Here is a 14,851-nt window from a genome sequence, read left to right as displayed (position 1 = left end):
AAGGGAATCACTGCACTTGTTAAGTCAGTAACACGGTTGTTAAGTGAATCTGGCTTTCCCGTTGATTTTGCTTGTCCGAAGGTTGCAAAAGGGGATCACATGAGCTGGGATGGCGCAGTGGTGAGAATGCAGCATTGCAGGCTGACTCTGCTCACTGCCAGGAGTTCGATATTGCCAGGAGTTTGATCTTGACCGGCTCAAGGTTGACTCAGCCTTCCATCCTTCTGAGGTCGATAAAATGAGGACCTGGATTGTTGCTGAGGAACAGGTTTAGGGAAATAAACCCTAAAATCATGATAGCGGACCTATGGCACATGTGTCAGAGGTGGCATGCAGAGCCCTCTCAGCACTCAAAATGGCCCCAAAATTGCCCAAAAGGCTGGTTGTTTTTTGGACCATTTTTGGGCCCTTTGCGGGTTGTTTTTGGTCATTTTCAGGCCATTTTTCAGGCCAAAATTGGCCAAAAAATGGACTGAAAATGGTCCCCAAAAGGCCTGGAAAACAGCCCTCAAAATGTTTTCCAAGCGGTTTTCCGGGCCATTTTTGGGCCGTTTTCAGGCCATTTTCTGGGGCATTTTCAGGCCATTTTTGGCCCGAGAAATGGCCTGAAAAAGGCCTGAAAACAGCCCCCCAAACGGCCCAAAACAGCTGAAAAACAGGCATGCGCACACCGGCCAGCTGGTATTCAGTTTTCCAGTGCTCTGGCACATGCTTGCATGCGCCTTCCGCTTTGGGCACTTGGTGACAAAAAGGTTTGCCAACAATAATGTCCAGAATGTGACAGGTCTGTAGTTATTTACTCAGCCTTCCTTCTGACTATGCAACATACAGTTTCTCAATGCAAGACAGGCTGGTTGCCATTGTTTTTTCTACAGACTTAACTATCCATTGAAATCTGGACCTGTCCTGTTTGGTTGTTGGACCAAACCAGACAGTTATTACAGAACTACCAATATAATCCGGACAGAATATTGGACCTTAACACAATTGAGTGGGTTCAGAGGTATTTCTCGAGACGAGCACTCCATTCCTCCACTCACAATAGATTTCCCTATGCCTCCAGGCTCAAAATTTTGAGCGTGGACAATCCAGAACTGCGCCGCTTGCGGTCCGATCTAAGCATAGTTCACAAAATTGTCTGGTACAACTTCTTACCTGTCAACGACTTCTTCAGCTTCAACCAAAATAATACACTGACAAACAATCGATACACACTCAAAGTAAACTGCTCCAAACTCGATTGCAGAAAATACGACTTCCGCAACAGAGTGGTCAACACCTGGAGCGCCCTACCAGACTCCGTTGTTGCAGCCTCAACCCTGCACAGCTTCAACCTCAAACTGTCTACCGTGGACCTCACCCCATTCTTTAGAGGTCCTTAAAGGGGGCGTGCATAAGCGCACCAGCATGCCTACCGTCCCTGTCTTACTGTCCCCATTTATTTGTATTTACTTCCTTTGTTCTTGTATATGTTCATACTTATCCTTGTTATCTTGTGCATGTTTGACAAATAAATAAATAAAATAAATAAATAAGCCTACATGCTATTGCTACAGTAGTTGAAATTACAACTCATCTCTTCTGCTTCTGAAATAAGATCAGGTAAATTAGAATTCCAAATTTCAGAAGCACCCCTTCTCCATACCCCTCATCCTGCACAGGATCCCCGTTGCACGAATATACCTATACATGTATTTTTATTCTGTCTGAAAGAGTCCCTCAATTCAAAGGTGGCTCTTGGTAATTTAGCAGAGATAAACTTGAGTTTTCTTAGCAACAGGTAAAAGGCGCGTGGCTCTCGCATACACGAGGGATGTTTGCTCAACGTGAATCTTATTTTGCTCTTTTCCCCACCAACTGATCAGATCTGACTCAGCTCTGTTTTTTGAGATTAGCTAGGACTGGCTAGCTGGGTCCTTTCACTGACTGGGATTGTAAGCAGGACATAAATCAAGTCTGTAAAGAAACTCCAAATCTTCCTTATGGATTTATACAGCCGTCCATCTCACTGATGTGCCTCTGGGCAGCGCACACATTTAAAATAACACAAACCAAAAACAATCAAAACAACGAGAACAAAGCCATTAAAACAATTAAAAGCTATAAATAGAAAACAGAAAACAAAGAACCAAACAAAGAACAGGAGAATGTATTCACTCAGAATCTCACCATCTATACAGCCTTCTCACAAGGTCCATACAGGTGGTCCTTGACTTATGACAAGGCTTAGCAACCCTACAAAGTTACAACCGGGTTCCATGGGAGTACTTACAACCCAGTTCCTAAGTTACGACTGCTGCCCTCCCCCGTGGTCACATAACCACGTTTTACAATGGTTTTGCTGCAAACGGGCAGGTACTTTAGGTTTTGGGCAAAACAGGCTCATAACGAACCATTAATTCGCCGAGCAACGGTGGTGTTTGCTTAATGACCACTGCAAAAGAAGTTGCAACTTACACCCCTATGGGCAGGCTCCACTACAGTTGTAAGTCTAGTACTACCTACATAGGTAGTCCTCGACTAAGGACAGTTTGTTTAGTGACAGTTCAAAGTTACAACGGCACTGACATAACCCTAATCCTGAATTATGACAATGCAATGTAAACTCTGCCCTTTCCAACATAGATGATCACATGCATAGCTAAAAGGCACAGAACTTGCACCACACCAGCAGGATGCTAGTTTCATCATTTCAATAAAACCCTTTAATCTTTAAACAAAAAAGAAGAAGTTGTTACAACGGCACTGAAAAAAGTGACTTATGTCCGTTTTTCATAGTTACAACCTTTGCAGCCTCCCCATGATCATGTGATCAAAATTCAAACACTTAGCAATTGGTTCCTATTGATGACAGTTGCCGCGTCTCAAGGTCACGTGATCCCCTTTTGAGACCTTCTGTCAAAGGGGAACCTGGATTCACTTAATGTTCTGACCCAAGCTTTGTTCAAATCAAACAAACACAAAGTATGTATAAAAGCAAACCTTTTTAACGCGGCACTGTGAATTCTGTGCATTCACAGCCAAGAGACATTCAAAACTAATTGTCCCAGATAAGAGCAATTCCTTTCAAGGTTGCGAAAGGCTGCCAAGAACAAAAGACTAATTGCAGATAAATATCCAAAGGCAGAGGTTTCAAAAAACTAACTGGAGTAAGCAGGGCTTCAATGAGGACTTTGAGTAGAAAGAAAGTCTTTGCTTCCTGCAAAGAAGCCAACCCCGAAGGCTGGCTTTTATCCCTTATGGGAGGGGCCATCACCTTCCAGCCTTACTCCCGAGTCGCCCAACAGCTTCAGCTGTTCTTTCCTTCGAGCAGCGCTGCATGCATGCACACTGAGCACAGGCTCCTCTGGGTCCTCTTCGTCACTGCTGCTAGACTCCCCAAGCTCCACAGGCAGCACCCCACTCTCCGAAAGTCCTAGCCCCATCCCTGCATCACACGCAGGCCCCTTGTTTGAGTCCTCGCTGTGGGAGACCTCAGCCGTCCGCACCTGCTGCCGGCGAACCACAACACTTAACAACTGGGTGGCTAACTTATCCGCTGCAACGATTCACTTAACAACCGGGGCAAGAAAGGTTGTAAAACGGGACAAAACTCACTTAACAAATATCTCACTCAACAACAGAATTTTTGGGCTCAACTGTGTCCGTAAGTTGAGGACTACCTGCATTTCCATGGAATCCCCAGGGCCGATGAAAAATTTTCAGGCTCTTCCAGAAGATCAATAGATAGCAGGTGCAAACAACCAGACCAAATTAGACACTTTATTGTTCTCTGCCTGTTACACAAGAACCTCCACAGGCTGGCAACTTTGCCCGGGAACGGCCAGATAAGGCTCTAAGGCAGCAATCTCCAATTTTCCAGCTCGGTGGATCAGTGGCGGCGACAGGGGTGGGGGTGGCATGACTGGAGAAAGGATGGTTTTATGCTTGTGCATGCTGCTTTCACAAATGTATCTTTGCACACGTGTCCATGCACGTGTGCACTCATCCACCACTTCCACAGCCCAGTTCTAAATGAGCTGTGGCCCGACACTGGGCCGCAGACCAGAGGTTGGGGACCCCTTTCTCTAAGACATTGAAAGGGGCTCAGGTCTAACCCTTTTATGTTTACGTAGTGAGTCCAGGCTTGAAACCCTTCACCCCACTGGGATGGTTATTTTCCATCGGTGGCTCAGTGGTTACAGTGCAATATTGCAGGCCTCTTCTGTTGACAACCAGCTGTCTGCAATTTGGCAGTTCAAATCCCACCACTACCAGTGACTACCAGTTCTGTGGGCATGGCAGGGGAAGGATACTGTAAAATCTCCAGTCAGAGGTGGTATTTTCTGGTTCTCCGAACTACTCAAAATTTCTGCTACCGGTTCTCCAGAACTGGTCAGAAGACCACCTCTGCACCAGGCTCATGGTTATCTGAGCCTTCCATCCTTCCTAGGTGGGTAAAAGGAGGACCCAGATTATTGGCGGCAAGAGGCTGACTCTATAAACTGCTTAGAGAGGGCTGTAAAGCACTGAAAAGCGGTATATAAATCTAAGTGCTACTGCTATTGCTATTCCAATGATAAGGTTGGCACCAATCTCACCTCCTTCAGGTTGCACTTAATTCCCGGTGACTTTCTGGACCAGTGTTGGTCCACCTTAGCAAATTTAAGATCTGTGGACCATCTTCCAGAATTCCTCAGCCAGCCTTGCTGACTGGGGAATTCTGGGAGTTGAAGTTCACACTTCTTAAAGTTGCCAAGATTGACCCAACAGTGTTTTTTCAGGAGGCAACTGGACTTTTTTGTTTTTGTTTTTCTTTTGAAGATGTTTCGCTTCTCATCTAAGAAGCTTCTTCAGCTCTTGCTAGGATAGTGGAGAGATCCTGTCAGTGTTCTGACCCAAAACTTGTTCCAAGTAAACAAACACCAAGAAGAGATAAAAACAAAACTTTTTCATGCTTCTCTGTTAATTCCATTAATTCACGGTTAAAAGGCTATTAAAACTAATTGTCTCTTATAAGGACGATCCTTACCAAAGTTGTGCAAGGCTGCCAAAAGAACTAGATTAAGTTGCCAAGAAATATTCCAAACAAAAAGTCTTCAAACACAAACCAAGATAGTCCGAACTTCCACAAGGCTTGAAGTGCAAGAACTTCTTTGCTTCCTGCAAAGAATCCCACCTCTGAGGGCTGGCTTTTATCCCTTAAGGGAGGGGCCATCACCTTGCAGCCTTACTCCCGAATTCCCCGTGCTGTTGCAGCTGCTCTTTCCTACGAGCAGCCCTGCGCGCACATGCACTGGGCACAGATTCCTCAGGGTCCTCTGCATCACTGTTGCCAGCCTCCACAATCTCTGAAGGCAGCACTCCACTCCCTGATGGTCCTGGCCCCATCCAGGGGGTGGGATTCAAATTTTTTAACAACTGGTTCTGTGGGTATGTTTTAGTTGGTGGGCGTGGCTTGGTGGTCATGTTATTGGCTGGGCGTGGCCAACTCAATATCACTCACATCGAGGCACACATCTCTTTGCCTGGCCTCTTCTGACTGTGGGGATGCTGCAACAGTTGTAAGTGTGAAAAACGGTCATAAGTCACTTTTTTCAATGGTCCCTCCACACAAGCAAAGTACCAGCAAAGGAGGAAAAAAAAAACTCCAGAGAAGTTCCTGAGGCAGGAAGTCTAGTCCTGCCAAGAATGTAATAAGGGTTAATGGAGAGGCAGTTTCTGTAAGCAACACCAGAATGTTTCCTTCCTGCCTTCGTTACAGGATTAGGCCAGTAATTTCTTCTAACAACCAGTTCTCCGAACTGCTTAGAACATTAACAACCGGTTCTAGCGAATAGGTACGAACCTGTAAAATCCCATCCCTACATCACACACAGGCCCCTCATCTGAGTCCCTGCTCTCCGAGACCACAGCCGTCCGCACCTGCTGCCAGCAAACCACAACACAGAGCTGAAGAAGCTTCTTGGATGAGAAGCGAAACTTCTTCAAAAGGGGGGGAAAACCACAAGAAAGTCCAGTTGCCTCCTGAAAAAGCACCTTTGGGACAACCATGACCTGGATAATTGAGAATCTCTAAAGACTTGCCAAGATTGAGATACGCTGTCTTAGATCATGCCATTTTCTTGGCTGTGGTATAGAAGTGGATTCCCAGATTATGTTTTCTAGATTTTGTTTTTAAATTTCCCAGTCTAGCCAACAATTCCATGATTACTAAGTGGTCTTCCATCCAAGTACTAACCATTTCTGACTCTGCTTTTGATGTTGTTAAGGCTAGATAGACGAGGTTTTAAGATCTGCACTAAACCACGAAGTGTTTGGTGGGGAGAAATCCCAGTCCCAGAACGCAGTCAATAGTTTTAGGGTTTGTGATCATAAAACCTCAGCAATTTTTTTAACCAAGCACTTCCCAGCTTCCTTCCTCTATAGCAGGGGTGTCAAACTCAATTTCATTGAGGGCCGCATCAGGGTTATGTTTAATCTCAGGGGGCGGGGGAGCATGGCCAGCTCAACGTCACTCATTGAGGAGCCATTTTTGGATGTTACGGCCTCCTGCAGCCCTCTGCCAGTGAAAACGGAGTGTGCGGCCTCCCCACGTCTCCGTTTTCACTGGCAGAGGGCTGCAGGAGTCCGTCGCGGCCAAAAATGGAGCCTTGTGCGGCCTCCTTGAGCTCCATTTTCACTGGCAGAGGACTGCAGAAAAAAACAATTACTACCAACCTGCCTTCCACGGAGGACCTGTAAACTGCATGAGTCGAGAAGAGGGCTGTGAAAATATTTACGGATCCCTCACATCCTGGACATAAACCGTTTCAACTCCTTCCCTCAAAATGACGCTATAGAGCACTGCACACCAGAACAACTAGACACAAGGACTGTTTCCCCTCAAACGCCATCACTCTGCTAAACAAATAATTCCCTCAACACTGTCTCACAAAGTCTGCATTACTATTACTGTTAATTTTCTCATCACTCCTTATCACCCATCCCCTCCCACTTGCGACTATATGACTGTAACTTTGTCGCTTGTATCCTTACAATTTATATTGACTATTTCCTAGTATGATTTGATTGCTTATTGTACCCTATGACTATTATTTAAGTGTTATACCTTATGATTCTTGACTCTTGATGAATGTATCTTTTCTTTTATGTACACTGGGAACATTTGCACCAAGACAAATTCCTTGTGTGTCGAACCACACTTGGCCAATAAAGAATTCTATTCTATTCTATTTCTATTCCTATTCTATTCTATGGGCCGGTCCTTCATGGTTTCCAGGGCAGCCCCACGGGCTAGATCTAAGCAGCCTGCAGGCCGGATCTGTCCACCAGGCCTTGAGTTTGACACCCGTTCTACAGCGTGTTGAGACTACATCTCCCAGAATTCTTAGCTGGTGCCCACCCTGGCTGGGGAATTCTGGGAATTCTGTTTTTCACTTCATCTTCCACTCTATCTGCAGATTCTGGGGAACTTGATTTATCCTTTTTGATTTCCAGTGTTAAAAACACTGAAACCAGATCAAAGGATTGGGGGAAATTTAGCCACTTTAATCTAAGAACAGTTTTTTGGCAGCACCTTCAAAGAAACCCCCACAGGAAGACCAAAATAGCAGCATTATGGAACAGCAGCGTCCACGCTACATATGTTCTGTTTTTGCTTGCTAAGAATAGTTTTGCTTTTTTACCTCTTTTTTTATCCTCCAAACTTCATTAAAGGCAGCCCTATCTGGATCAGAGGGGAATGCAAAATTAGATATAGGCCCCTCTTGAAATTCACTGCCCCCCCCCCACATCCTGCCAGTTGTTTTGTTAATGTAACATATGGGGAGGGGGGATCCATTTATGGAAACCACGTCCTAGATTTGATTTCATTTTCCTTTGACGTAAGACGGCTAGAAAACTTCTGCAAAATCCAGAAGGCTCTGCTGAGGACAAAAATCATGGATATCTTTCATTGGATTAGATAGATGAAGCCGTGAGAAGGGTGCTAAGTAAGAAAAATACAGTGATTTTCATGGCTTAGCAAGAAGCAGGAATGAGGCTGAAAGAGAGTTGGCCCAAAACAGTAAGTCAGTTGCTACTGCCGAGGGTATTTTGTTAATCTAAGGGACAAACCCGGCCAAACAAATTTGCCTGAAGTTTAACACACAAGGCGATAGCTCTTTGATGGAAAGAAATACCATAGAGCATAGAATAGTAATAGAGTTGGAAGGGACCTTGGAGATATTCTAATCCAATCCCCTGCTCAAGCAGAAGACTGGCTAGCAGTGGTGGCTAACCTTTTTGGGCTCCTGTGCCAAAAATTGTGCACGTGCTTCCATGCTTGCACTCATGTGTCAGCTCCCCAGGCAATGCACGCCCCCCATGCCCCCTAGGCATGCGCACATAATCCTCTCACAGCTGATTTTCAGCTGGTTCGAGGCCTTTTTTGGCCTCCCAAAGGCTTGAGGAAGGCTTCTGCAGGCTTTGCAGGCCGAAAACTAGCCCCGTTTAGTCACTTCCAGTATTTCCAGAAAAACAGAAAGTGACGAAACAGGCCGGTTTTCGTCCTGCAAAGCCTGCAGAAGCCTTCCTCAAGCCTTTGGGAGGTCGAAAAAGGCCTCAAACTGGCTGAAAATCAGCTGTGAGGCACGCGCATGCGCAGTGAGGTAAGTTTACGTGCAGCTCACGTGCTGGCACAAATGGCTCTGCGTGCCACCTGTTCGCCATCACGGCCCTATACCATTTTAGACAAATGGTCGTCCAAGTCTCTTTTTGAAAGCCTTCAATGACGGAACACCCACAACTTCTGAAGGCAAGTTTTTCCATGGGTTGATTGTTCTCACTGTTACAAATTTTCTCCTTAGTTCTAGGTTGCTTCTCTCCTTGGTTAGTTTCCATCCATTACTTCTTGTGTTGCCTTTTGGTGCTTTGGAAAATAGCTTGATCCTCTCTTGTTTGTGGCAGCCCCTGAGATATTGGAGCACTGCTATCATGTCACCCCAGTCCTTCTTTTCATTAGACTAGACGAACCTAATTCCAGCAACTGTTCCTTATATATTTTAGCTTCCAGTCCCCTCATCATCTCTGTTGCTCTTCTCTGCACTCTTTTGTAGAGTCACAACATTTTTTCTATATTGTAGTGATCTGAACTGGATTTCCCACAGAACCTTGCTTTTTTCACCATTGAATTTCATTTTGTTAGATGGGACCCAGTGTTCAAGTCTGTCAAGATCCTTCTGTATCTTCTTAAGCCTGTCTTCTGGAGTGTTGGCCATTCCTGCTGGCTTGGTGTCGTCTGCAAATTTGGTGAGTTCCCCATCTATCCCCTCATATGAGCCAGCAGTGTGCTGCAGCTGCCAATATAGCCAATGCAATCCCAAGCTGGGTCAACAGAGGGATAGTATCAAGATCACGGGAAATATTAGTATTGCTCTATACTGCTTACAAAGTGATTTACAACTAACTAATCCTTGCATGGCCGGCGTTGCAGCATCCCCGTGGTCACACGATCAAAATTTGGCAACGGGTGTGTATGTATGACAATTGCAACATCCTGTGGTCATGTGATTGCCTTTTGTGATGTTTCCAGCTGGCTTCTGACAAGCAAAATCAATGGAGAAGTCAGATTCTCTTAATGACCACATGATTCACTTAACTGTAGTGACTTGCTTAACAACCATGGCAGAAAAGCTCATAAAAATCAGGCCCAGTGGTGGGATTCAAAAGTTTTTACTACCAACTGTGTGGGTGTGGCATGATATGTGTGGTATGTCTTGGTGGGCGTGGATTGGTGGGCGTGGCAGGGGAGGGATACTGCAAAATCGCCATTCCCTCCCCACCCCACTAACCTGCTTTCCAGCTCCGTTCTCCTATGCACGGAAACCAAAGAAGACCCAGCCAATCAACTGGGGCTCAATGGGAGGCAGACAATAAATGGGGGGCGGGGCCAGTCAGAGGCGGGATTTGCCGGTTCTCCAAACTACTCAAAATTTCCATTACTGGTTCTCCAGAACTGGTCAGAGCCTGCTGAATACCATCTCTGCACTACTCCCTTAACAACTGCCTAGCTTAGCAATGGAAATTCTTGTCCCAATTGTGGTCATAAATCAAGGACTATCTGTGCTGAGGCAAAAAAGTTGATAGTCCTGGATTTACAACCACAACTGAGCTCACGTTTTCTGTTGTTTTTTGCCTCATTTTACGACCTTTGTTGCCACAGTTGTTAAGAGTGTCACTGCAGTTTGATAAGTAACACGTTTGTTAAATGAATCTGGCTTCCCCCTTCACGTTGCTTGTCAGAAGGCCACAAAAGGGATCCCATGAACTTGGGACACAGCAACAGTCATAAGTATGAACCAGTTGCCAAGCATCTGAATTTTGATCACATGATCCTGGGGATGCTACAAAGGTCCAAAGTGTGAAAAATGGCCATAAGTCCCCTTTTTTCAGTGCTATTGTATTACTGTAAGTCGAGGACTACCTGTATTGGGAGCAGGGGGATTCCCCGAAGAAGGAGGTTACTCGATCCATCGTTTGTTGGAGATGTCAGGAATGGCGCCAAGAAAGCAATGGGACTGTCCCCCAGACATCTCTAACAGCGTTTGATGCTGCATTCTTCACTATCAGCAGCTATTCTATCTCCCCCACCACCCTGCACCCAAGTTTACAGAATTAAGTTTACAGAATTCCTAATATATCACAAAGAGCACTGAGCATGCAGACCGATACAGCCTCGGGGCCTTTTTCACACTGAATGGCTCTGGGAAATCAGCTTCTTTCTTTGCATAGCATCTTCCAGCAACTGCATGTCGTACCCACGCCCTCTTTTCTTCATTGAAGTCCGTGCCCAGCTGTGGGCTAACTCAAAACAGCCAGACAGCTCCAAATATTATATTTTCACGGATGGGCTGCCTTGTCAAGCGTCCCATTGGCATAGGCAGCAAAAGGAATTCTATTTTAACCAAGAGTATAACTTCACTGATCGATCCATAGAGAGGGCACAGAAGAAGCGAAGCTAGCTCTGAGGTTTTCACGCGCAAAACAGCATAATTCACTCCCCCTTTCCCCCATTTGGGCCACCCCTTGTTCACTGTCCAGCAACTCAGCACATTCTTCAGAGGGTCCCCATTGCGCAGCTTGTAGTGCCAGGATTTTGTCAGGCTGGAAAGGTTAGGGTGTAGGAATGTAAAAACCCAGGCAGTATCATATGCATGAAGAAGTAAAGGTTTGATTATTTCAAATACTAACTCATACACTGAAGCAGAAGTGGGCATTTTACTGTGCCTGGTCTACATCCTTTTGGCTGTTCCTGTCCAGCTATCGTGAATTGCTTTTATTTTAAAAGCAACTTCTATTTTTCTAAATAATTTGTGTGTGCGTGTGTGTGCATGCGTGTGTGTGTGTGTGTGTGTGTGTGCATATGTATATATACCTTCACAACCTCTTTGGTTGGTCCTCTACTACAGTTTCAGTTTCTTATGTGACCCCTTGGGAAAATTAATCGCCCACTCCCCTGCTTTGAAGGAACATCCTCCTTGGGTGCAGGACTTGGGGTAATTAATTCAATTATCCCTTTGTAAAACAAACAAAAGAAGCACTTTATGTGGAGAGTCATTTCGAGATGTGTGGACTTCAACTCCCAGAATACCCCAGCCAGCAATCAAGAGCATCAGCAAACTTTAGCCAGTTGAAGATGTGTGGACTTCAACTCCCAGAATATCCCAACTCCCAGAATACCCCAACCAAGAGCATCAGCAAGCTTTAGCCCGTTGAAGATGTGTGGACTTCAACTCCCAGAATACCCCAGCCAGCAATCAAGAGCATCAGCAAACTTTAGCCAGTTGAAGATGTGTGGACTTCAACTCCCAGAATATCCCACCTTCCAGAATACCCCAACCAAGAGCATCAGCAAGCTTTAGCCCGTTGAAGATGTGTGGACTTCAACTCCCAGAATACCCCAGCCAACGAAGCTGGCTGAGGTATTCTGGGAGTTGAAGTCCACACACCTGCCATTGGCTGAGGTTAAGAAATGCTGATAAGAGACTCTTGGTGGAATAACCAGGTCAAGATTTACTGCATGCATATTTACCCAGGGGTGTCTGCAAAGAATGGTCAAAAAAGTCAAGATGGTGGCTGCAACTGAAGCTCCACCCACATTTATATGTGACCCTTCCCACTTAGTTGAACATGGCAAAGAGACTCTTCCTCTTCAGTGTTTTATCTATCTGCCCTGGGTTGAGATTGGGAGATTTAACATGAGATTTCAACACTCCTCTGCTCTCTTTCCCCAATTATGGGGATGAACCCCAAAGCTTTTCCCGTTGTTTTAATTTTTAAGGGGATGTCCAAAAAGGACGAATTTGACATCCACAGAGGGCAATCTTTGTCTCTGTAACTGAGCTTAATTTTAATTGAATTTAAATGAAACTAAATCGATGTGTGTAAAAGAAGAGGTGAGGGCTTCAGGTTGTAGCCGCTAGGTTGACTTTTTGACATCCTCCCCTCTCCCACTACCATTCTCTTCTACCCCCTTGAAGATGATAATCCAGTCATGATTTTTCAAGGTCAATGGGGATTAATTCACCCCCAACATTTGTAGAACTCTACCTCCCTGAAATTTCAGGTTGGTTTCCCCTGCCTGATGCGGATGAGTTTATCAAGGACTGTTCAAAAGGCTGAACTGAAGCTGCAAATGTTGGATCTACCCGAACACAAAGAAACACAAAGCAAAGCAGCTGCACATATTTCAGAAATATTTTAAAATTGTACTTCTTTTGCATGGGGCCTGCTTCGGCACAACTCCACCTGCCATTGCTAGCTGTACAGTAGGTAGTTCCTGACTTATGACCATTCAGTGACCGTTCAAATTTATCCACAGCACTGGAAAAAAGTGACTTAGGACCGCTTTTCGCACTTACAACCATTGCAGCATCCCCTGTGGTCACAAAATTAAAAATCTGAACTCCTGGCAACTGGCTCACATGGATGATGGCTGCAGTGACCCCGGGAGTCATGTGATCAACATTTGTAACCTTCTGACAAGCAAAGTCAATGGGGAAGCCGGATTCACTCAACAACCCTGTGATCACCTTTAACTGCGTTGATTCACTCCACAACAGTGCCTGAAAGGTTGTAAAATGAGCAAACTCGCTTAACAACAGAAACTGGGAGCCCAATTGTGGTCGCAAATCAAGGACTACCTGTATATGTTTCCAGGAAATACAATTTAGAGTCAGACTCTGCAGGTGAAAGCCAAAGGGAGAGAGATCCTATGCCTCTCTTTCTTTTCTTGAGCAGAAAAAAAAAATCACTGTTGTTTTAGGGGGTCATTTATTTGGGGCTTCCATGACCCTCCTTTCTTTCCACTTTGTAAAGCCTCCTACAGCATCCCAAGGCACCAAAGAGATTTAAATGCCCAGCCTCACCTGCCCAGCTCCGGTCCCATGATATAGAAATCCTGCAAAGCCAATTCTCTCCGGGATCCTTCAATCCAATAGTCCTCCTCCAGAGGTTTAGAAGTGAGCATCCTGGAACAGAGAAGAAGGCTCTGCTTCTGCTTTCTTGTCTTTCTTTCTTTTTCCTCCTCCTCCTCCTCCTCCTCCTCCGATCACATTGCAGATGGAGAAATTAAAAGAAAAAGGAGGGAGAGATAGAAGGGGCGGGGTAGGCTTTGGAGATGCAATTTCGAGGATTATCCAGGAGGATTCACAATCGCATTGTCTTAAATTTTCTTCTGCTAGAAGATAAAGTGGGTGCAGACTAATCGGCAGCTTCACACTGGAGATGCTGGCATCCAATGTCCCCTCAGCCTCCTTAAAAAGGGGATTTTAAAATCCTGGGGGGGGGGGGATTAGCTCTTGCAGGTGCAGATGGCACAGGTTCCTCTCCAGATGTTCACCTATCTTTTTTTTTTAAATTTATTTCTCAGCAAACAGCTTCCTTCCTTCCTCCTCCTTTTGACACTTGGGGCTGCTTTGGAAAACCAACCCTGCAGAGTAGGTCAACTTTCCACCTGCTTCCGTAGAGCCATAATCCACTGCCTTTCCAGCACAGTCTTCCTGTCCGGAGGATGGCAGCTATTTCAAGGGAGGCTCGCTCCGACAGAAAAACCTCTCCTCCCTCCTTCCTTCCTTCCCTCTTTCAGCCCTTGCAGGAAGATGCTGAAGTGCAAAGCTTCGGTGAGAAGTTGGGAATCGTCAGCTCCACGCGGAGGATTCTGTTCGCTCGGCTGCAGCAGCCCACGAGTAATCCTGGTTTAAAGGGACAGCCGTACTAGATCTCGGGATCGGAAGGATAAAGCCGATGCATCGGGGCTCCGATGCGAGGAAGGTTGGGCCGTCAAAAGAAGTTTCCCCGGTCATCGCTCAGACTTTTTCCCCGGGAGGCTCCCCCATTCTGCAGGGCGATGCTCTGGCGGGTGCAGGCAGCACCACGCCCGACCGAGATAAGATCCCATGACCTCTATCGAGGGAAGGGTGGCTTTTGCTGCTCCGCCTTGCAAACCCAGCTCTCTCCTGCCCCCTAACGGATCCTGCTTTTCATGCCAAGGACGACGGACCGAAGAACGGCGGCGGGGATTGAGTACAAGGACTAGGAGTTTAACGAAAGGAAGGACTAGGGGGTGACATGATAACGGTGTTACAATATTTGAGGGGCTGCCACACAGAAGACGGGGGGTCAACCTACTCTCCAAAGAATAGAGAATAGAGAATAGAGTGCAGAATAGAATAGAACGAAGAATAGAATAGATAATAGAATAGATTAGAATGCAGAATAGAATAGGAGAATAGAATAGGAGAATAGAATGCAGAACAGAACAGAATAGAAAATAGAGAATAGAATGCAGAATAGAATACAACGAAGAATAGAATAGATAATAGAATAGATT

The 14,851-nt window shown here is 45.6% G+C and overlaps 1 protein-coding gene across 1 annotated transcript in view; it reads right to left on the bottom strand.

The window, feature by feature from the left end:
• The window catches only part of LOC113435328 (calcium/calmodulin-dependent protein kinase type IV-like), a 63,284-nt gene extending 48,750 nt beyond the window's left edge, over nt 1-14,534 (bottom strand). Inside the window, exon 1 of the mRNA XM_026699086.2 lies at nt 13,389-14,534. Coding sequence (XP_026554871.2) covers nt 13,389-13,489 — 101 coding nt within the window. The 5' untranslated portion in view covers nt 13,490-14,534. The remainder of the gene's footprint in view (nt 1-13,388) is intronic.
• Between the last annotated feature and the right edge of the window lie 317 nt (nt 14,535-14,851).

The sequence above is a fragment of the Pseudonaja textilis genome, chromosome 1 (genome assembly GCF_049901715.1).
Source record: "Pseudonaja textilis isolate UNSWEBS1 chromosome 1, rPseTex1.2, whole genome shotgun sequence".
NCBI lineage: Eukaryota > Metazoa > Chordata > Lepidosauria > Squamata > Elapidae > Pseudonaja > Pseudonaja textilis.
Note: the sequence above shows the minus strand (reverse complement) of the source record. Positions and strands in the feature narration are given on the sequence as shown.